The sequence below is a fragment of the Lathamus discolor genome, chromosome 2, assembly GCF_037157495.1.
Source record: "Lathamus discolor isolate bLatDis1 chromosome 2, bLatDis1.hap1, whole genome shotgun sequence".
In the NCBI taxonomy this organism is placed as follows: domain Eukaryota; kingdom Metazoa; phylum Chordata; class Aves; order Psittaciformes; family Psittacidae; genus Lathamus; species Lathamus discolor.
Window position 1 is genome coordinate 49,474,343 of NC_088885.1, and position 23,334 is coordinate 49,497,676.

General features: G+C 38.5%; 1 protein-coding gene across 5 annotated transcripts in view; it reads right to left on the reverse strand.

Moving 5' to 3' along the window:
• Nucleotides 1–23,334, reverse strand: part of ZMYND11 (zinc finger MYND-type containing 11) — a 109,730-nt gene that overhangs the window by 7,534 nt on the left and 78,862 nt on the right. For 3 of the 5 annotated variants that reach the window (XM_065666780.1, XM_065666778.1, XM_065666779.1), the window contains 10 exons: nt 21,685–21,846; nt 12,504–12,581; nt 12,004–12,096; nt 10,425–10,512; nt 8,259–8,314; nt 7,463–7,540; nt 6,879–6,997; nt 4,855–5,062; nt 2,915–2,983; nt 760–1,032 (listed from right to left, as the gene is read on the reverse strand). In XM_065666780.1, coding sequence (XP_065522852.1) covers nt 760–1,032; nt 2,915–2,983; nt 4,855–5,062; nt 6,879–6,997; nt 7,463–7,540; nt 8,259–8,314; nt 10,425–10,512; nt 12,004–12,096; nt 12,504–12,581; nt 21,685–21,846 — 1,224 coding nt within the window. The remainder of the gene's footprint in view (nt 1–759; nt 1,033–2,914; nt 2,984–4,854; nt 5,063–6,878; nt 6,998–7,462; nt 7,541–8,258; nt 8,315–10,424; nt 10,513–12,003; nt 12,097–12,503; nt 12,582–21,684; nt 21,847–23,334) is intronic. The other 2 variants (XM_065666782.1, XM_065666781.1) reach the window with 1 other exon arrangement.

Below are 23,334 nucleotides of genomic sequence, written 5' to 3' on the forward strand. Positions count from 1 at the left end.
TCCAAATCTACAACTACATATAATTCTACAGCAAGGGCACAATGGAAATACAAAATAGAACGTCCCTGAGTTCAGTAAGAGGTACCTTTTAGGATTCATTGTTGATGGGATTCCTTTGCCCTTGCTCAGTTATCTAAAACTTTGGTGTCTTAATCCTGAAGGATCAACAGTTGAACTCCCTAGGTTCATTCTACAGCTCTTCACCCAGAAGGAAATTCATCTTGCATTAAGACATGCACTTAAGAGAGAGGTGAGACAAATCACCCTCTAAATTGTCCTGCTCTCTCTAGCTAAACATGACGAGGTCAGGCTTCGATACTGAATTTTAAACAGGTTATCATTAAATATGAAAATTCAAACAAATTTCAGCAAATCTATTTGTTTAAGTCAGAAGATTGACAAAAGAAGAATTATTTATGAGTTGCATTTAAACAATGCCATTGTGTACAAACACAGCTGACAATGGAGATGGAGGCTTTGGAAATGGATACTCGTGAATGAACAATTAGTTTAATTTTTGGATCTGATTTCACTGGACTCGAATCAAATAAAAGCAGTTTTCTGCTTAAACTAAGATCTGTTGGCATAGAAATGGTCTAAAAAGCAATAACGAAGATTGTTTTTATGTGTTCTCTTTGGGAAACGTTTTTTATTCATTTTCTTAAGGGTAGATGTTACAAAAATAGAGAAGAATGTGAAAAAAATTGACACTCCTCCTCTCCTCAAACCAGAGTGTAGGTGGTGTTTGACAAGTGTTACCTTTTCTACTGCCTCTCGCACAACTCTCTCAGTTTCTCTTTTGTGATCAGCTTTCATCCTGTCCTTGAAATCATTAAAGATTTTGGTGTATTTGTCATGGCACATGTTCTGACACACTCCATCATTACTGGTCTGGGTGCTCCGATGCAGCATTTTTGGAGAAGAGGCACTTAACTTCTTGGTCTGAGTTGAGACTGAAACTTTTTCAATGGGCTGAGGCATTGTGGGAATTTCCTGGCTTGAACTTACTGCTTCAGTTTCAGGTTCTGGCTCCTACAGAGAAAGAACAAACTTGTAATTACCGGTATCAAAATAGAACAAGTTAACTTTCAGCTCTCCCAGGAGAAAAAAATGTTGCAGGACTAATGCCAGTGCAGCTAATGTGAAAGGTGTCTGTTGAAGACCTTTAGGGCTAATGGGATATGGGATCCCTGGGGAAAGATAGCATGACAGTGGGTAAGCATTTTGGTCAGGCTTTCCTCCAGAAGGAAGCACATGTATGGCCCATCAGTACGCCACACTCACCAGCCTCACTTCCCCAAAAGCGTGACAAACATCAGAGGCTACATTGAATCACAGCAGATCCCTTGGGATGACTAAAGTTTTGCTATAGACTTCCCCCCGTACCATTCTGCCTGAAGAGACTGTAGCTGGGTGGTCAAGGTGCCTGAATTGTTTTGGCAAACTCTGGGCTTACTCTGCCCCAACAGAGGCTTCATTGGAGTCTGTAATATTCCACTGATTTCATAGAACTGCTGCAAAGATTGATTAGTACTTCAAAGGTGCTTTGAAGATGAAAGGGTAATGAGTATTCAAGTCTTGCTTCCAGTAATACAGAACTAAACTTGTATGACCACAGAAGCTTTCTGCAATTACACAATTATCAAGAAAGAAGTCATAGTTACAGTAGTGTACTGTACTGAATTTAGCTGCCTATGTTATTACACTGTAACACCAATTGCTCCTCATCTTTAGAACAGATAGAAGTAATATCCCTGCAAAGTCTTACTGACATTTGAAATGTCTGAAGACACAGATGAACATTATTTGGATTTTTTTTAACTTCAAATTTTTTTAAAGCTCAATCAACAGTGTTCAGACTAAGCCCACAGTCCTTGTACACCAGACTTGCTCAGAACTGGACTCTGTGCCTGGCTGTGTGATGGGGCATTGCTCACACCAACCAAAAGGCTGACTGTGCCTTTTGCAACCAATTAATTTCTACTAGGTCACTGTGATTGACTTCTGGATCACTGATCAAATATGAGCAGAGCTAAGAAGGCAAATGTTAAGACATAAATTTATGAAGCAAATTACAGTATCTGCTTGACAGAAAATACAGTAAAAATGACAAGACATCCTAAACAGTTATCTCCCTATCTTGCACTCAAATATAGCTTGTGCCCCAGAGAGCACAACCTGTGTGTCACTGCCTCCATCAATGAAGGTGCCTCCTGCGATATCACATACAATGGGAAGACAGGTGCTCGGGTATTAGGAGCGGCAAAGTCTGTATTTCAGGAACCAGGGCCATCCCACATAACTGTGGTGCTAAAATACCTAAACCGTCCTCTATAACGGAGTCCTAAGTTCTCTTCTGAGGCCTGCATGTACGTGCAACTTTCTCGAACTGTTCAAAATACAGCAGAAACAAGGCCAGGAAAAAGTACTCAAAACTCAGGAAATAACAGATTTATGGCAGTCTCAGTAACTGCCCCCTTGTGTACAAGCATAATAATACAGTCCCTTGGTTACATGATCATTCAGTGCGCAAGCTGGATAAACAAGGAAGGAAATTCCACAAAGATGGATATGACATTTTATAAACATGATCTACTTGATCATGCAAAATACTTTCGATTTTCTGCTGTTTATAGACTTAATAACCAGTCTGATTTTGCCATTAAAAAAAATGTTGTAAGCTGACTGTTAATTTATTCATGATACAGAATATTACCATGATGACACCAGTGGTTTGCATGTGGGAGGTGCAATTATGGTTGTTAGCAAGGAGGACCAATCTATGGGGCTGGAACTTTCAAGATTAACACTGTAAAATCAGTAAAAGGTGACAGAACTTGAAGGAGTGCCTGTGAAAATTTCAGACTTTTTGTACTGTGCTATCTCTACAAACATGGTAATTGAGGTTACTTACTTCTTTCTTGAGTTCCATACTCTGGTTACGTCGTCCCTTCTTTGCTCTTGGTTCCTGAGTAACCTTCAGCTACGAACATTAAGAAAAGCACATTGAATCAGCCAGAAAAACAGTTCATATAAGTTCATTGTAACATAACTAATGTACATTTTTACCTTTTTTTTGTGATTATTTGCAATTATTCTATTTAGCAAATAGAAAGTTGAATACTGTTCTTAAATGAGAAGTACACACAATAAACTTTCCATATTGTCACTGATGACTACGATTGCATAACGTAACAAAATTAACGAACAAGTTCTAACATTCAATATCTATTTGCTAAAATGCACTTAATCATTCTTTTCTTAATTTCACATACCAGTTCAAACACGTGTTTCTGGAATGTTCTCATATCAGTGACCATAATTAGGCAGCAGATCTTGTTGGAAGCCAGAAACCAGCAGTAATTATAAGGAGAATGTAAGTATGTAAGGATGGTATGATAATCCAGACTTGCTATAATTGATTGTAACTGTATGTTTGGAGGGGTATGAAACTTCATGCTTAAGAATAAAAGCCAATCTCCAGAAAAAGAAACAAAGGTGAGATCTAAGTGTGTGGTATATTATCTTACAATGGGTTACAGAAAAGTTCTTTTTCCTGTCTTTGAAGTATCCAGTACTAGCTAGTGTTAGAACAGGCTACTACTGATTACTACAGAGCACTGATTTTGATGGCTAGTCTTATGTTTCTGTATCTGAGAAACCAGTGAAATAGATATAAGCATTAACCAAGTGCAGGATGAACAGCTGGGGTGGAGCAGAAAATATGCAAATGGACACTCCAAACCCTATGACTGAAACTTCTGAAAAACTGGGAAAATGCCACTGTTACCTGTCATAAATATTATTTGCAACCATTTTCCTGTTTCATCATACATTGTTGCATGACAGCATACATCACATTAAATAAAGGGGTTACAGTGGATAAATAAGCAAATCAGGCTAAAAAAATCTAAACCCACTTTGATAAGGAGCATTCTCTTAACACAACATCCAGTTTTATGAGATTTAAGTTTTTAGCTACAAATTGACGATACAATTGATTCCTGTTTGACAAAAGGGCAAAGGAAGAGGGTCAAAACACGCTGACTTTTTATATACAGGCTTAGAGAGAGTATAGCTGTTTTAAATGAGGAAAGAAGATGTTGCCAGGGAAAAGACTGCCAAAAATACAGAGAAGCATCCTTCAAGCTACGAAAATCTTACTGCCAAGTCAGTAATAGCGAATATATAACACCCTCTTGGACAATGAATGACTAGCAAGGTTCAGCTGTGGAAAGGGAATTTCCATATGGCAGTGCAAAGTTTTGTATCTTGGCCCTTTGTACGTTTTACCATTGTTAAAGCAATATATTTTTTTCTGGTTTTGCAGAATTCTTTGTAATTACTTCAATCAGTTGCTGGTCACATGGTTCTCAAGCATTAGTTTGCACCTAACTTTAGCTAGACTTGCTGAAAATGTCATGGTTGGTGTTACTCAGGGATCTGTAACAGTCCAAAGTGAACACAGTCCAGCTGTGAAAAGGCTGAACAGCTACAGCACTGTCCCCTGATGGAAGTCCAAGAAGGCAGTGTTGCAGTCTGATATCCATGACATTTAACTTGAACATTCCTATTTAACTTTAGAAACCTCGGTTTGTCTTATCAAGGTGCTGTAGGTTATAAAAGTTTTGAAACTTCCCAGAGGTCACCCAAGAAACCGAGGAAAGAGGAAAACTCTGTATTCTTGTTATTACCAAACTACAAAACACAAGGAAAATTATCCTTTGAACCTTCTTCCTGTCACCACCGGAAGACAGAGCACAAGGCTAATTTAATAGAAGATTAAACAAAACCATGTCATCCTTGTACCCTTTAATAAATTGCCCTGATTGCTAATATTGTGACAGCACTCACCTGCTCATTGCTTGTGGAAGAGATACTTGACTCTGCCTCCTCTTCCCCTTTATCCTCATTCTTTGATTTCCAGAATCTCCCCTCACGAAGGAAACGCTGGTGCAGTTCCAGCTCATCACAGGCCTTCTTCCACCCCATACTGCGTTTCACGTGCAGCCGATGGATGTTAACTGTGATGTCTTGAATGTTTTCAGAGGGAATCCAGGCCCTTTTGAATACACAGTACAGACAGGTTTGGAAACATTACATACAGGTGACATGAGAAAATTACTTCAGAAGGAGTTTTTCACAGTGGCCAATCACTGACAATTCCTGTTTACCCAGATCTTTTTGTATATTCAACATGAATGACGAAAAAAATCAAAAAACCCTGCACTGTGTTATTATAAGCATTTGTTTGCTGTGGGTGCTAAGGATGAAAGTCTCTTTCATTTTTGGTGAGCCATAAACTGCCCCCAGCCCCAACAGCTGTCATATCTCCTACCTGCTCTCTCGCTAAATGCTCTGAGTCAGACAGAAAACATCTTTACTGAATGTTCATATGCTAACAGAATTTAGCCCTTGACCTCTTTTCTAAAACTGTCAAGGAAAGTACCAAATTATCACCTTGAATAGAGACATTTTGTAGTTTGGGCCCCTGTCTATCAAGACTGAACACATGTGGGGACTCCCCCTCTTTGTGAATGAATTCACGCCAGTGACTTGGTTCCAAAGGTACTTTGTCCTCTTACATATTTTCAAAGAGTTCTCATAGAGTTAGATGGACAGCTCTTGACATTTTGAAAGGTTACACGAAGTAACACTGGACATAGAAGAAAAAGAGTCACTGCCATGTATATCTATGTCACAGAGTAAATACTCAACAAATTAAATGTCCGTGGACATATTCTCAATTCTTGCAATTTAAATATCAGTGAAGTCAAAGAAACAATGCTAATTTATACCAGTCAGGAACAGGGCCTTTCATCTAAGTCCAGCACAGTACCTAAGTAATGGCACCCCAGTAAAATGCATTTTGCCTTTTCTATCAGCACATGTTAAAGAAGTTACAAGCACCTCATCCCACAAATGCATGGTACTTTGCTAAACAGTCTGAAGTTGTGTGAACTTAATGCCAAAACTACTGAGATGAGCTGTATTTGGAAACAGATTCAATGTAAATCATTCTGTGATTGAAACACAAATAAAGATCCTTTATCCACTTTATGCTATTAGAAAATCGTGGTAGCTCATGCAACAAATGGAAACATGTTACACATTGTGCAAGCTACACTAAAAACAATTTAAATAAACAGCCTCATAGAACTCTGTTACTGAACTGCCTAGGTCCTTTTTGGATGCACCAAAATACACTGCCTTCCCAACAGCCATGAATTACTTAAAAATGTCTCCTCTCCTCACATTATAGGCATATAAATCAAGCACCAAAAAAAAAAAAAATGTAGATCCACTCTGGTAACACTACTATAACCTTACCCAGCTGCTGAACAAACAACAGGAGATGGAAGTAAAAGCTGAGCTAAGAGTTAAGTTTGCAGTGTAGAGTTACTCTCTGAAACTGCAAACTGGCTCACAGCAGGAGCTCTGTTCTAGAAATGAGACAGAAAGATTTGTGATGTATATTGTATTACTAAAACACAAAATTGCAATGTGCCTGCTCAGAAGAGAAAATAGAAGAGAGTCAATACTGCTGGAGGTAAGAATACATTTCTGTCCAATTTTCATCTTGGCCTGGATTAGCAGGCTGCTACTGATTTGACGGAGCAGTTGAAGTTCACTTGCTTGCTTTAATTAAAATGGCATTAAGTAACATCCCTTTGGCAAATCTGGAAAGAGAATCTCAGAACCATTTGGCAACTTCAGATGTGTTAGACTGAGCTTTAGATTTTCTGAAACAATTATGGCAAAGTATTCAGTCTTTCTGATGTTGGCAACTAGCAGAGCCAGGACTTACTACATGATAGATGAGATAAATTCTTTTGAGTATTGCTTGTAAAAAGCAGCACATGGAATTCATAAATTACCTTTGGTGGTGATGGCCAAAAAAGCGAACATCAACTTGATTGTCCTCTTTCTGCATGACTTTGGCTGGCCAAAACCCAAAGCCTTTCATTTTGGCCCAAACCAGCTCATGATTAGGTATCTGGAAAAAATGTTGCATTTATTATTGCATATGAAGTTTTATATTGATATCTCCCACAAATATTTTGCTATAATACTATGCTAGCATTTTAAGAATATGGTTGCTGTGTATGTCTAGTGTTATTTTCATTTTTATCTTCTTACAGTGCGTATTTCCCTGTTAGATATATTACTTGGATCAAAGTAAAAAAATACAGTCTGTAAAGGGTGTAACTGTCTACTGAAAACAGAGATCTTAAGCAGCCCCAAAATTAAACTTCTCTTAATAGCTTCATCCAGGAGTAAAGTTTTATTTCTGTCAGCTCCTTATTTTCTTGTGAAACTGTTGTAACTGGCCGATAACCAAGTTTCATAACCTATATTGTTATTTCCTACTTAAATGGAATATTCAATGCATTAATGATACCAAAACTACAAGCTTTTATACCAAAAAGCAAACAAATCAAAATCTGTGTCAGCAACATACACAGGGATAGCAGAACCAATTGTCAGGTCGCGCATTTGACAAATAGAAACAGTTCTTGCAAAGCTGCAGTTCATCCAGCTGAAAAACAACAACAAAAAAAAGGTAAATAAGCCCCAAAAAATCCTTTTTATGCGACTTCAGTAGTATCCCTCTCTCTTGTGTAGTAAAATTTTTCAGCCCTGCTTGCTGATTTAGTGGAGCTACTTCTGTCTGTGCAAACTAGAGGTGTGAAACTGAGGTGAGCTGGGTGAAAGACAATCTGCAGAAATGTTATACATGTTTCAGAGAAATAAAGCAGTGGGAGGAGACCAATTCATATTTTAATGATTTATTATATCTAAAATGCAAACAATAGTTCTTTAAACTCATCAAATATTTAAAGTACATTCTGAAAGAAGTAATTTAACTCTAGAAATGGAGAAAGTGAGACAGCTCCCCAGCTTTATTTTTTGGTCTCCTCTGAACGATGAGAAATGTTTCAATGCCAATAACAGAATTTGGTAGGAATCTCACCTCAGGTTCAATTCATACTAGCAAGTACAATTATTTCTAGCACAACTATATATTACTAGATTACTAGATTATTCTCAAATCTAAGATTTGATTATTAGCATATTCCATCATGATAGTCCAGTCAGAAAAAAAAAAAAAAAAAGAGGAATACTGAATCAGCTGTTAGAAAGTTAAGGGAAAATTTATTATAAACTTCAGAGTATTTTAACTTTTGCAATATGAAGAATAATTTTCTTAAGCTCTGAAAAGAAAAGTATTTTGTCTACATCTTGGTACTACTTACTTCATGACATGTGTCTTTGTAAAGCATCCTTGCTATATCAGCTTGTTCACTATCCGCTATAAATTAAAAATAAAGGGTATGAACAATCACAGTATGATCACAGTGCTCACAAAGATTTGCAGCTGTTATTGCTATGATTTTCATGCTATAATTGTCTGGCTTGAGAATACAAACCATAATTTAGTTACTTGGATAACCCTTCTATTTAAAATTTTGTAACAATCAGTTCTGTATTTGTTTTCTGTTTCATATTTATGTGCAGAAATACCATTGGGAGCTTTTACATTCAACAATACAAGTACACATCTGAGAAGCAGCAGCAGGGACACAGGGTTATTCTTAATACGGATCCAATTTCTCTCTCCTAGCGCCTCAATGACACATTGCCATTGTCCTAAAACATGGCTCTCTCACCACTTGACAGGAACACAGGTACAATCACATAAGCATTTCTGCTCAGATTAACACTTCACAGACTGTTTCCCTTTACACCTGTTTCTTTTCCTATTAGCACATTCCCACCCCTTCCTACAATGACATTGCAGATCTTCTGCTGCTGCAAATAGACTGGTCCCACTCCCCTCCCAGTTTCCTTGACGTGGGCTGTGTCTGCAGGGAAGAACCACATCCTTCCTGAAATGATGGCATCCGTTACATCTGGCTATAGCTTCCAGACATGGTGGAACCGTTTTTCCAGTTCCAACCAGACTTTTCCATCAGCCACTTTTTACCTTCCCAGTAACTAACAGCTTCTCTAATGCCTGTATCTCCACACAATGCACCAGCAGGACACCTCTAGTGTGGAAGTAGCTATTTCCTGTCACAATATGGCAGATATGGCCCACAAGTGAAAAACAGAACCACAGAATCATAGAACAGTTTGGGTTGGAAGGGACCTTAAAGATCACCCAGTTCCAACCCCTGCCACAAGCAGGGATACCTTCCACTAGACTATGTTGCTCAAAGCCCCATCCAACCTGGCCTTGAATACTGCCAGGAATGGAGCATCCACAACTCCTCTGGGCAACCTGTGCCCAGTGCCTCACCATCTTTATAGTGAAGAATTTCTTCCTAATATCCAATATAAACTCACAGATGCATCTCATCAGGTCCCATGGGCCTGTGCACCTTCAGGCTCCTTAGATGCTCTTGAACCTCATCTTTTCCTACAGTTCTTCATTCTCCCAGTCCCTGCCTTTGCCTTCGGCAACTTGGGCAGTGTGGGAGGAGCACTTGCAAGTGAAGACCAAGGCAAAACGGTACCTCAGCCTTCTCCATATCCCAGGTAACCAGATCTCCTGTTTCATTCCAGAGAGGGCCCACATTTTCACTACTTTTCCTTTTATCACTGACATACCTACAGAAGCTTTACTTGTTGCCTCTGATGTCCCTGGCCAGATTTAATTCTATCAGAGCTTCAGCTTTCCTAACCTGATTCTGGGTGGCTCAGATAATTTCTCAGTATTCCTCCCAGATTACCTGTCCTTGTTTCCATCCTCTGTAGGCTTCCTTTTTGTGTCTGAGTTTGTCCAGGAGCCCCTTGTTCATCCACACAGGCCTCAAGGAGTTTTTGCCTGACTTCCTCTTTGTTGAGATGCATCCATCCTGAGCTCAGACGAGGTGATCCTTGCATATTAACCAGCTTTCTTGGGACCCTCTTCCCTCCAGGGTTTTATCCCATGGTACTTTACCACGTAGAGCCTGAAGAGGCCAAGTCTGCTCTCCTGAGGTCCAGGGTAGCAAGCTTGCTGTGAGCCCTCATCACTGCCGTGAGGATCTCACTATAGTGTATCTATAGTGTGTCCATAGCACACATTTCTGCTGACACAGCATATAAGAGTTCAGACCTCTTTCCAGCTTAGAACAATGTAAGTCTGCTGGCAGAAATCTGCAGTATAAACTGACTTACGGCTTAGGCTGAAGAAGAAACAGGATGGCAAAGCTGCAAATTCCCACTAACAGGTTTAGGCAGAGAGTATGAAAATAGTTGCGTAGTGGGTGGGCCAGAAAAGACCCTGCAAAGTCCTCTTGCAGTTGCTCTGATTTTTAAGGGCTCTCAAATTACTTCATCCACACTTATCTAATACCAAATTCAATCCCCAACTTGTAAGTTTCCTACAGATAAAGAAAGATCAAATAAAGTAAGCAGTTAACGTAGTACTTTACCTCCATAGAAAATCACTGTGTTGTGTAGAAGCAGCTGAGCATCTGCTTTGAACTCCTCGTAACTCCTGTACTTTCCTTCATTTACTTTCTACACAAAAGAAAACATAGGACTGTGAAGAAAACTGTTAAAAGTGCTGTACCCATTTTTATGCAGAGAAGCTTTCACAGAAATCTGCATTATGCAACACAGATCAGACATTGCCTTTCCTGCATACAGAAGGAATACTCAGAACTCTCTGACATGGTTTGTTAGTACCTGAACATTGGCTGCATTGGTCCCTTTATGCAATGGCCAGAAGTAAAATAGATGCTCTAATACCTGACTAAGTTTATAAAGCAATGGTTGTAACATGGTGAATCTGGGCTAGCTTGATCATAAGGTGTGGTCCAGAACTCTTCTTCAAATTAAAATATATTCCCTGAGGTGAAGGCTTTCATACCTTAGAATACCAGCTAGTTTCAAAACAAGGCTGACTGCATTTATTCTTCACTTGACAGTCAGCGTTTTCTGATGAAAGCTGATTGTCTTAGTCCTTCAAACTCTTAACAAACTCTTAACAACTCTTAACTCATGCCTACATGGAATCATGCAGTTCATTTTCCTAGTATGTTCCTTCATCTGATAAGGAATGCAGCATTTTCAGTTGTGCTCTGTCAAGAACACCTATGAGAATTCCAATCATCAAACATAACATCATCAGCTTCTAGGATGCTACCAAGGCCAAAAGACCTTCTTTGGAATCAAGTGAAGGTGTCACAGTGAAAAGAAGGCTTGACCTATTTTCAGGCTCACCTAGTGTTGCCTGTACTTTAAGCCAGCCAGTACTGTTGGTCTCCAAAACTGCCAGTGATCCTACTCTTTCTCCATGTGTTTCAATAACAGTAATAAAGCAAAGGCTTTTCACATCTGTGGTTTAAAGGGCAAGATGTACAACAGCACTACATAGTAATCCAGTTGCAGCAGTGAATAAAGATAAATACGCTGTTCATTTTGGTCATGTGTAGTTGATTTACAAGAGTCACGGTCAGACCTTTAGTTCAGAAAAAAGGACAACATATTTACTAGTACTTTATTTTTGGAACAATTAATGCAAAACAGATGTTTTGAGTGAGTCTTGGTCTTTTTGTGATCAACAAAATGATTGTTCTTTATGAATCATGTAGATGTTTATGAAGCTGACACCTACACAAGAGCATAATGACTAAAACTGCAACATGGTCAAAAACACTGGGCCAGATATGCAAACATAGGCACTCAATACTGTATTCAGTGACTTAGATAAAGGGTACTTTTTCTGAAGATTTCAGCTCCCTACAGCTCCTTGTAAAACCGTAGTACGAAAGGAATTGAGGATACCCTATGTTAGAAAACCAGGCACTGCTCAAAATGGTTTTACTTGGTTACCTATTTATGAGGAAAAGTTTGACATTTTAAGCTCCCGTATCCAATGCTGGATACAATACTGAAATACTGATCATAAGGAGAATGAAACAGGACTAGTGCTTTAGTCCTTAAGGTTTATCTTCACTGTTAAAAGACATCATAAACACGTGGAAGTTACAAAGCAAGTCACTCTACCTCCTGTATAGTAGGAACGTCAACAGCTGAGTGCACCAGCCTTCTATACATTGGGTGTTTGTTGTCTTTCCCTTTCTTGTTTAGATCTATAGCCTGAAAGGACCACAAGACAGTGCAAGTTATTGCATTTAAATCTGCCTAGAACAAACAAACAAAAAGATTAAAAAAAATGCAATAGTTTGGAATATTTCAGGTGGGGAATACGCAAGGCCGAACTGTGGATCTACAATCTGACAGATTACATGTGTCTTAAAACCTGAAAAAAACATCAATTTCAGAGGATTCACAGGCCCACGGCACAAACTACTCCAGCCAGAATGATACTAATCTGAGCAACGAGACCTGATAGTTATATGCTGAAATACACAAATGGCCTATGACAGGAGAAATAAAATGACACCCTCTTGTAGCCCTCCTCCCTGCACAGCCATACATAACCAACTGTAACGCATCCTCTACAGTGCAACCCAACCTTCCATAAGCTTCCGTTTCAGACTCACCCGCTCCTTCATACGAGAGACAATGAACCGTAGGTATGTGCTCATCTCTTGTTTACTTGTGTTTTTCTTCTTGATACTCTGTCAAAGAAAAACAGTATCATATTATTATTTTAAACTTTACTACAAAATTCATCCAATAAAAATCTTCTTTGCATCACAACATCATTTGAAAAGCTAACTTTGAATCACATGTCACACAAACTTTTTAGGGAAAATCTTTTCTGGGAAATTAGTAACATTAACATGCCACAACAACTATATTTGTTGCTCTGAATTATGTCTGGGCTGAGGATTTCAGCTACGTAAGAGTTACAGGTTTTATTTCCAGTTGTATCCATACCACATTGCAAAACCTCTCATGTAAAAAAAGTGTCTAATTAGAATAAAACAATGAAGAAAGGCATTTTAGGGAGCAGTTTAAAATTTATTTAACTGTCTTTTGATTAGCAAGGCATTAATATATTCACTAAAATAAGAAATTATTTTCAAAAGAATATCCTGTACCACCTACAAATTATGTGCTTACTAGGCAAAATAACACTGTCTAGGTGGAAGCCAAATAGGCTCTAGGCAGTAAAAACTCAGAGCACTTTTTAGTGCCTGAGAGGTTCTTTCTTAATGAAATCTAATCCAGATTATGGAACACAAACTGCTTCTTTTTAGCCTTGCAGGATCAAGAGTTCTCCCCCCCCACCCCCCCCCCCACCCCCCACCCCCCCCCGCCATTTTGGATCAGTATAGATACTTATCCCTACCCTTCCAAGTCAATCCAGGATAGTGGAAAACACTGCCTACTGAAAACGTGCTGCTAAAGAGAGGGTGTCTCTCTGCAAATGCCTAGCATGCTCTTACAAATCAGCCTTTCCAGCTCCACGTAACAGCAGCTGTGCAGTTATGCATGGCCTTGTTGTAAGGCTGTTGTAGCTACCTGAAAAGTGCTATCTCCTCCTTGCTCTTGCCTACAGTAGCTCTCCAAAACAAAAGCAGAGTGTAACAACAGCATGGGTTCCAGTTTTATCATCCTGAAGTAATTTCTAACTGCTGACATCTCTTGCAAAAACATTTACTCCTTCTTAGACCTCCAAAGGCACAGAGTGCAAAGCTGAGTTCTCCCCCTCTCATGCCTCACATCATGACCTGTATGCTGTGCGGACCAAACTGGCTTATCCCGCATCCTCAAATTTTGACGGTCTTTAGCAAGATCCACGTAACTGTGCAGATGACTGCTGCTTAGCAAACACAAGAAAAAACAGGATCCATGTTCTAACAGGTAGCTAAAAGATGTATGAGGCTTATGAATTACTAATCATTAGAAGAGTGCTATTTTTCACTGAATTACTTATATATGACTCTGAACATATAGAGGGGTCAGACTCATTGAGTACAGAGCAACTACTTCTACATATTTACTCAGCAAAAGTGAATTTACATATTAGCACCTAAAGAAAAATGACAGAACTTGATTGCGTCTCATTTACTTCTATTCCTCCTGCAAGCCACTGAGGACAATAAAAATCAAAGGCTGGCCACTGTGCTACAGCAAGTGTGCAACTTGTATATCTCAGGATGGTACTTACTACCTCCTTCTTAAATCACAAATGTAAAGAGCACTACCAATGAAGCTGTTTATTTGATTGTTTAATGCTATGCACAGAATCATTACAAACTGTGCTGAAGTACCAGTTCAGTCATGAACCTATATAGATATTACAGTATGCATAACAACACTACAGCTTTTTCCTGACAGCACAATAGCACTGTTGGGTAAAACTCACTGTTGTGGAAAGGGCCAGCACCAGCGCTTTCCAATACTTACAGTGCATGTAAATATTATTTTCATCATTATTAATGGTTCCCCTGACCTTCCTTCTAAATTCTGGAAGGAGTCAGAATTTTACCCTGCACTGTATGTCTGAATCACCTTCTGTATATTCGTGTTTTACACTGTCTGCTGTGAGAATGTGCATTCTGCTGGAATTCAGTTCACCCATTTAATTTTGCATAAACCAACACTGCTGCTGCAAATTCAAACCCAAACGTGCATTAAATTATATGCATTACGAAACACTGCTGTCATTTTTAGGCACTGGAGTGCTGTATGCTTGCTAATGACGCAGCATTTTGAAAGACTGAAATTTATTAGGACACAATAAAACTCACTTGCACTGACACCTCTTTTTTTGACAGGGTTCTGAATTTATCATTCTTTGAAAGTATTTCAGCATTCATGTGAACCATTTTTCATGCCCTGCTGGGCAAGACAGTTTGTAAGAGACTGTGTTGAGATAGATGGTTTACAGTCCTATCCTTCAGATCATGAGAAGGACAGATAGCTGGCTTTGTATCGTTATTGACTTCAGCAATTAATATCATCTTAAGCAGCAATGAAAATGATATAATTAACTTACCAATTCAGGCAAATTTGAATTTCTCCCCTTTTCCTGCAATTCCCTACACATACTTATTTAAAGCAAAATTTGATTCCCAGATTCATCTACTAAATACTGAAAGGTAATAAATTTTGGAAATTGGAGCCTATGAGCCAGCAAAAATGTCTTTTTACGGCAAGGTGGCTCACCCTTTGTAGAAAGCAAGTTATTATCCAACTGCTTCATTCACTTTTCAGCAAAGATTACCCCTTTAGGAGGTACCACTCACACGTTCTTTGAAAGTTGTAATGGAAAACGTGCAATTTTTTAATAACTCCCCCTATTTTCTATTTTGAAGACTTATAGTGTCCTCAGAGAAGTCAACCTAGAGCCACTTAAAGCAAGAAAATAGGGGATATGATTTGCATAGTATCTATATTGCTCTGACATATTTTCAGGTCCCTTTATAGCCAGAGTGATATATAAGCAAGTATAAATAAGAATTAGGTCTTTTAATCTCCTACTTTTGGGAAACAAAACCAATGATGGTGGCTCGTGAATCTACAGAAGTGCAAACATCCACTGTGTATCTTTTCCCACAGTCAGATCTACTAACATACACTACTGCAAGCCTTTAACTACAAGTTTCTTTCAAGGAGACTGCTAAGAATCAATCCAGCCCCAAAAGATTTTAAGGATCTTTATACTTGTAGATACCCTATTTATGGGATGTATTATCTTAATATAAGAGTACTAGGCCTGGCTGGGATTAAGTTAATTGTCTTCACAACAGCTCATATGGTGGTATGGTTCAGATTTGTGACCAAAACATTGTTGATAACACACTGATATTTTAGCTCTTCCTGAGCAGTGCTTGCACAGTATCAAGGCCTTTGCTGTTTCTCACTCTGCCTCCACAGTGAATAGATTAGGAGGTTTGCAAGAGGTTGGGAGGAGATACAACCTGGGAGATGACCTGAGCTAACCAAAGTGATATTCCATGCCATATGATGTCATGTTCAGCAACAGAAAGGGAGAAGAGAGGGTTTAAGATGGTTATCCATCTTTTGCTTGGGAATTGGCTGGGCATCAGTCCAGCTATGGAGGGTGGTGAGTGATTGCCTTTGAAGCATGTTTTGTTTTCTTTCTTTCTTTTTCCTTTTCTTAACTTATTAAACAATTTTTATCTTGACCCAGAAGTTATCTCGATTTTACTCTTCCTTTTCTCTTCCTCTGTCCCACTGGGAGTTGGGGAGAAGTGACAGAGCGTCTGTGTTGTGCTTAGCTGCCTACTGGGGTTAACCTAAAACAAGGATGATACCTAAGTTACACCGTTTCAGGTTGGTTTTTTTTAGAGAAATCTGCAGTCTTTCTGCTTTGAACCAAGATAAATTGAAAGGCTTGGTCAGGCATATGCGTTTACATAGGGAATGTAGGAGCGAAGTAATAACCTTACAATAGCAATTCTCCTCCTGTAGAAGATTAATGAGACATGGTAGGTGGAAGGCCAAGGCTGCAACCTAACTCTTTGCTTGTGGGTGCAGGAAATACCTTCTATATGCCTTGTTCTCTGCAGCACATCTATTTCCTAGGAGCTGGTTCCTGAAGGCTGGATTTACATTTCTGTTTATATTCGATATTCCAGATTAATAATACTGCTTAGCTGGTGAAGAGGGTAGCAATATATTGCACTGTGCAGGTGCGACTTATTTAGCAATTCGGACATGTTTATGGTGCAGGAATTCACTGCAAGACTTTACGAACCACACAAGGTTAGCAGCAGCTAGGGACACTGCCAGGAAACACCCCATCCTTCAGTAGCACCTTTTACAGTGGAAGTGACTATCCTTTGCACTCCAAGTTAGCATGTAGCTTTCAACTCCCAGGGCAACAATGGCCACAGTTGCTGCCATCTTTCACTTGAAGAGAAAAAATTAGAGCAACTTTAAGAAATGTAAGGTGTTACAGCCAGCATTCTGTCTAGCTAGAAGCATTTCAATTAAGTTTTCTCCCTGTAAAAAGATTTCTGTTTCCCTATAATCATCCATTAACAAATTTATTTTTTTTCCTCTCTCAACTATCATGTGTAAACACACATCAAAGAGCTTCACTTCAGCTTAGTGATGGATTAGGTGAAGGCTGCTCAATGACAGATACATGTTTCTAAGGTACCAGTTCCATTTTCATAAGCAATTCAGGTTTCCAGGGGTATATCTGCAGAGGGGAACTATGTACATGTCTAACATACATTCACCACCGCTGTTTAGAAACTCCTTGCTTTACCCACTGCTCCTTGGATTTTTTTTAGGGTTTAAATTTCCAGAGGAATTTGGTACTACATATGGAAAGCTTTACTGCTCTGACGCCCTCTGAAACTTCCAACCCTCAGGTCCTCAGGTTTCCTGTACCATTAAGAAAGGTATGCAGGCACACAGGAAGTGTTTCAGATCAACCAGTGCACCGTATGCCTCAAGCAGCGTACATAAAACCATCTGCCTGAGCAGAATACGGCATATGACCCGCCTCTTTCAGGACCATGTAGAGTTAAAAACTAGACTTTACAAAGCATTAGGTGCTTCTCGAAAGGTTACAGCTGAATCCACAAATTGGTTTGTACTGGTATGGTGCATTAAACACCTTCTGAATATGAAGCATCATATGCATTAAATACACTTTTAAGTGTACAGAGAAAGTGGTAGGAGGCTCTAAGTTGAGGTTTCCCAGTTTTGTCATTGCTGTGGACAAACTCCTTTACACTTTTTAAATACACGCTATGCAGTGCCAAGTTCTGATGGCTCCCTGACTTATTCATGGGTGCAAGTGGCTGAAAGGTGAATAGAAGTGACCTGCCAATGACTAACACCTCCTGAGGTATGCGCTCTGCACACTGAGCCATGTGGTGCTAATATTGAGCCTATACTGGAACTTCCCTTCACCCACCAATCCATGGCTTTTATTTGTGAGATTGTGCTAAATCCTGTTTACAGAACATGTTTCATCATAAAGCTATCTAACTCCTACCAAAACACACCATAACAAAAGTCAGTAAAGCTATGTTCTCTCTTCTTTGTATTCTACATTAACCATGCTGACTGACAGCTAGTACGTAAAACCCACCGATCTACGTACTTGAGTTACTTCACTTAAGTAACCTTCATCTTTTTGTGCTTCTAACTTTCTACTATTCGTCATTCTCACTTGTCAAATTATGTCTATAGTTGATTGTGAACTGCATGATGGTGTATTTCTATGTACTCTATGAAATGCTTAGTACAAGTACCAGGACTCAGAAATATCCTATTTATAGAATACTGAGCAGCACAGCATTTAATATCTTGAGTTCTACAGTTTACTTTACTCTCTTATTTACGAAAATCAGAAGTACTGGAATACCCACTATGATAGGTAAATTGGTTATAATTTCTTGCAAAGCACATGCATGAAAGATCAATCTCTGATCAGATGATTGCAAAAACTTTAGGAGTCAAGTGAAACCATATGGATAATTCTTTCTTTTTTGTTTCACGAATCAAAATCTACTCTTCTGGGACAAATGATATGTCACCATGCATAAATTTGCCTTTCTATAAAACTATTTTAAAATCTGATGTTTTTGAAAAAGAAAGAATAATTGTTTACTCCAATATGTGATCAATATTTTCCTATTCAGATTTTTATATGCATCTGTTCCCTGCCTTCCAAATACTAGCATTTTTGCAGTACTTTCTGTAGTGTTTAGGGGTTAAATTAACAGCTGGAGAAAATTAATTTCCTCCTTTTCTCTAACCAAAGAGTAGCAATAAATGTACAAGTCTCCTACATAGATTGAGTTGACTAACCCTATCTTGAACGGACCATTACAGTAGTGGGGAATGTAACCTCTAAGTTAATTCAATATTGAGTCTTTCTCTTGTGACCTGTCTACCAGGAATTTTGCTGATAATACCAATTTATTTCACTTAAGACAATGATTAGTCAGCAGCCAGGGAAAATTTTCAATCACTGCAATGTGGTTTGAATTGAACTTTGTTTGACTCTTGACTCCTGCTGAGAATTATGGGTACAAAATATACAGGTTGGTACAATCAAGTTGAAAAAAAAAAAAAGGCAGGAACTGGACACTCTTACTTATGGATTCAGTGGAGAAAAACCACCAGCAGGGAGGGAGAGTTCAGAGCAAAGTTTGCAAGGGATTGTTATAAACATTAAGGGAGCAAAAATATTTTAAAGTTATTAACAAATCCTTGGCAATGTCCTTTTTAAAATGTTTCTGAGTAGTCAAGTGTGCAAGATAAAGTTGCACAGGTTGATTGAACTAGTACAACCAGCAATTGTGAAATGAATAACCCAAAGGCTTGCTGACCTTGGCAGCATTACAGAAAGCAATCTTTACATAAGAATGATGTGTTCCTACATTATTTCTCCCAATATATTAGGTTTCAAACATACTTTAACTTCACCTTTGCAAAGAGATTTTAAATCCCTAGGTGAAAAGTGCTATGTCCAGTTTTAAGAATAAGTATGAAAATATATGCATCTCTTTGTCCTAGCTGTTACTTTTCTTGAACGTACACATTTACTGCTGATAATGCAAAATAAATTCTATTACCCTTATGCTAGATAGTTAAGCTCCGTTACATCCTCTGGACATCAGCCACAGCTCTTCAAATTACCATAGTTTTGTTGAATATAGGCCTCTCTTGCTTTTAAAATTAAATTAGAGCAGTCCTTTCCTAAGAAGATGGGGAGAAAGTAGTGGAAAAATACTGAAGCCTGACACAGGGATGTTAACTCCCATGCCTCCTTTACTTTCAGGGTCTGTGCAAGCATCCTTAGTCCAAGTTTGCAGAATTAGGGCTTGAAGTGATTTGGATTAATTACAGAGAAAATAAGAGCTTCCAGTACAGTGGAAAAAGAATGCCATGGCATTCAAGATGCCATTATTCACAAAATCAGGTTGATCATCATCTGAGGCACTGAGCAAGACAAAGATCTTGGGGGCTGGAAGCATTTAAGAGCCCCTCCTTTCCCCTCCCCCTCCCCCCCCCGCCCCCCCTAGTCTTTGTGCAACAAGAAGGGGAAGACAGACACAGTGCACGTGGTCTGAGTTTCACAGGATTTTTATCAAGGCAAAAAATTGTTTAATGTCATTGCCGTTGTCATTGTCAAGGATTTTAAGGCTCCAAGATGAAAGTCAAAACTGTTCTCAAAGCTGACCATCCTATGTATCTGTGCATATTTCATGCAATTATTCAGCATTTCTGCTCTGACCAAATCTATAAGATAGACTTTACAAGCTGCCTCATGTACAAGGTGGCTTAAACCATTTGCATTCACTACTCTGACCAGGTGTCATCCAAAATTACTGATAGACTGGATCCAGTTTACCTAATTTTAATTATTTATAACAATTAATAATACTTATTATGAAAACCAACAATTATTAAAGAGATTTATTTAAAATCTGAAACCAATTCCCCTATATATGGTCATTCTTTATTCTCAACAGTGGCAATATTGAGCAGCTAAATTAAATGCTGATAATTCAATACAGACAGATATAGTACATGACCTTATTGTACATGTTCTTACTGTACATGTCCTTATTCTTAACTGGTTTGTTTCCTGCCACTACTTCTTTTTCATTCCTTTACACTTTCTTGGGCAGGTTCAATTTTCTTGCTATTTCCCTAAACCTTGAGAACTCCCAATCTGAGGCAACAGAATTTTTACAATCAGTTCTAAGGTAACATCAGTTAGAAAGTGCTGTTTTGAAACAAAACAATCTATGTGTTTTCAAAAACCACTATTCTGTACTATGAAGTGCCTGAACCCTTACATTTCTTGCAGCACAGATCATCTGAAGGTCAGTCTGCTGCTCTACATCTAGACCAAAGCTTTTAGCAAGGGAATTTCTTCGTCCAGCAATCCAAAGTAGAGTGCAACTGGCAGTTTTACACCATTCTATACCAATAATTTGATCTTAAACATTCATATGCATTATTCCCTCCATTTAAGGAAGCCTAGGAATGTGCTCCACTGGGGGAGGTGATGCGGAGATGACAACTGTAGAGAAAAGTAGTTGGCTGATTCATGGCCAGGTACCAGTAAGCACCATCCTGGCTAGAATGTTTAGTCTTCTAATGACATGTAGGCAACATACCTGCTCATTCTTCAAAACTATAGATAAAAAATACTCTTTGCTGTCTCCCTACCACAGTCATTAGAGTAATAATTTTAAAGAAAATGCAATATAGATAGGATGCTATGACTAAAATCTAGATTGGCCTTTTTGGCACCAATAGAATCCACAAATGTAAATGAGAAGCAGGATTTCACCCCATATTTTTTGATACTGCCCTTATCAGTAACAAGACTGTGACTTTGTAATGTAAAATATAATTCCAATAAAATATTAAAAATGCAGTCATCAAAATACAAAAAAGTTACATTATGATTCATTAAAATGATGTTAAGTAAAAACAGTAGCATCTTATACAGCAATTTGTTTACTCATGTTGAAGATTTCACAATATACTGCATTCACACGTGGCATACATACGTACACACATTCCCACACAGTATACTGTGTGTTCAAATGCATTAGCAAAACTTGCTGGAGTCTTCAAAAATGACCATCTTGCTACATGAACCATATTTTGGTATCTCTGTATAGATGCTCTAGTTATGTACCATCATTTCAATATTCAGTTCTTTATCCATTAACCTGGCCAGACCATCTGGATACCTTAATGTATCTATTAACGAATATCAATCCTCTAAGCAGCACATGAAATCTCATAGGTACTCACCCTGCAAACTGGGCACTGCCAGTGACTACTGCTGTCTCTAAGCCTGAACTCATCAGACAAACACTTGGAATGATACACACGAAAACACAGGTCACATATCAACACCTCTCCAGGCAAATGGCATTCAAAACAATACCAGTCATGATTTTCTGTCTCCCAGTCCTACAAAAAATACAAAATATTTTGGTATGACATTTTGTCAAAATCTGCAGGAACTAAGAACAAAATTGATATGTCTTGAAATCCAGCAGCAATTAGACATTATAAACATTTTAAGAAGTGTATAATGTTTAAAAAACAGGGGAAAACCTACATGCTTAAAGATCATCAATTTAATACACACTAACTCCAATAGAATAAGAATGCCAAGTTTTAGTTTTTTCAAGTGTCTGATTGGTAACAATTTAGAATATGAGGTCTGTCCACAATGAAAAGTGGGTTTGTTTTCTACCTTCATGTAAAACACTTGCTGTCCTCTCTGTATTAAGACTACAAACAAAAGTTTGCGCACCTCAACAGACCATACCTATTTCCTGGGACTATTTCTTCTTGTTTTGATTGTTACATTTTCAACCGTAATTTTCTCAAGGGTGGTCCCTTCCAGTCTTTACTTGCTTAAAACTGACAACCTATCAGCGTCAAAGTATTGAGTTACAAGAAATAAATGAAGTCATGAACCTCTACTGCAAGAAATGCTTCTGCTAAGCAATCCCAATAAAATTAAAAAAATTGAAAATATTTCACTTGCAGTGCCCAATAGCACAAGGCTTATTCCTGAAATGTTCTATAGAGAATAAAGGATATGGTTCTGCTGATGCACAGATGTCTTTAATACACTCTTCCCTGAAAATTCAGCCCCAATGGCCAAATTCTGACCTTTGAAACATGTGCACAAGCTTTGCTGATGTAAATGAGAGCAGCATGAGTATAATTTAGAGGCAGAATTTGCTCTAAGAATCTAGAGCACTAAAACCAAGCAGAATTGCCAGTGGCCATCGTTAAATCTTTATGTTTGTTATCTGAAATGCTACACTTTTCCCTATACTTAGAAGGCAAAATAGCTGTCATATCTCAGATAAAACTCCCAATGCCTTTTCATGTCAAGTGTCACTTTTCAATGGGTTCAGATCTCTGAAAAAATTACTCCTTCAATAAATTATTTTGATAAAAATCTGATGAAGCTATTTTTAACATCATATTGTAAAAGTGGAGTTAGCAATTCCCACCAACTGCCAGAACTGGCATTTGTCCGATTCTCATCTTCCCGTGCCTGGGAACTATGGTCATGTAAGTCCTTGTGTGAGAGGCCTCCTTAACGGAGCAGTGTAAGAAGTGCTACCCGAAAGTGGCACTTCCAGTCCCTTATGCTAAAGAGCAGCTGTGTTGTGTACATAGTTCATCTGACCAGAGATTTAGGGACAGCCACAACCCAGACTGCCTACACTAAAGTTTATACACCATGAATGTTGCACTGCTGGGGCAGTATGTTTAGGTGAAGAAAAAACAAAACCAAAACCCAAATAACCTTTAACCAATGATTTCTGAACTCAGAACTTTGCCCTCCTTTGTTGTTCAGAGTAACAGTGTAACTTGACTCTTCTATCGTTTCTCCTCATTTAATTTTACTGGCCAATTCTGTGTATCTCAGAC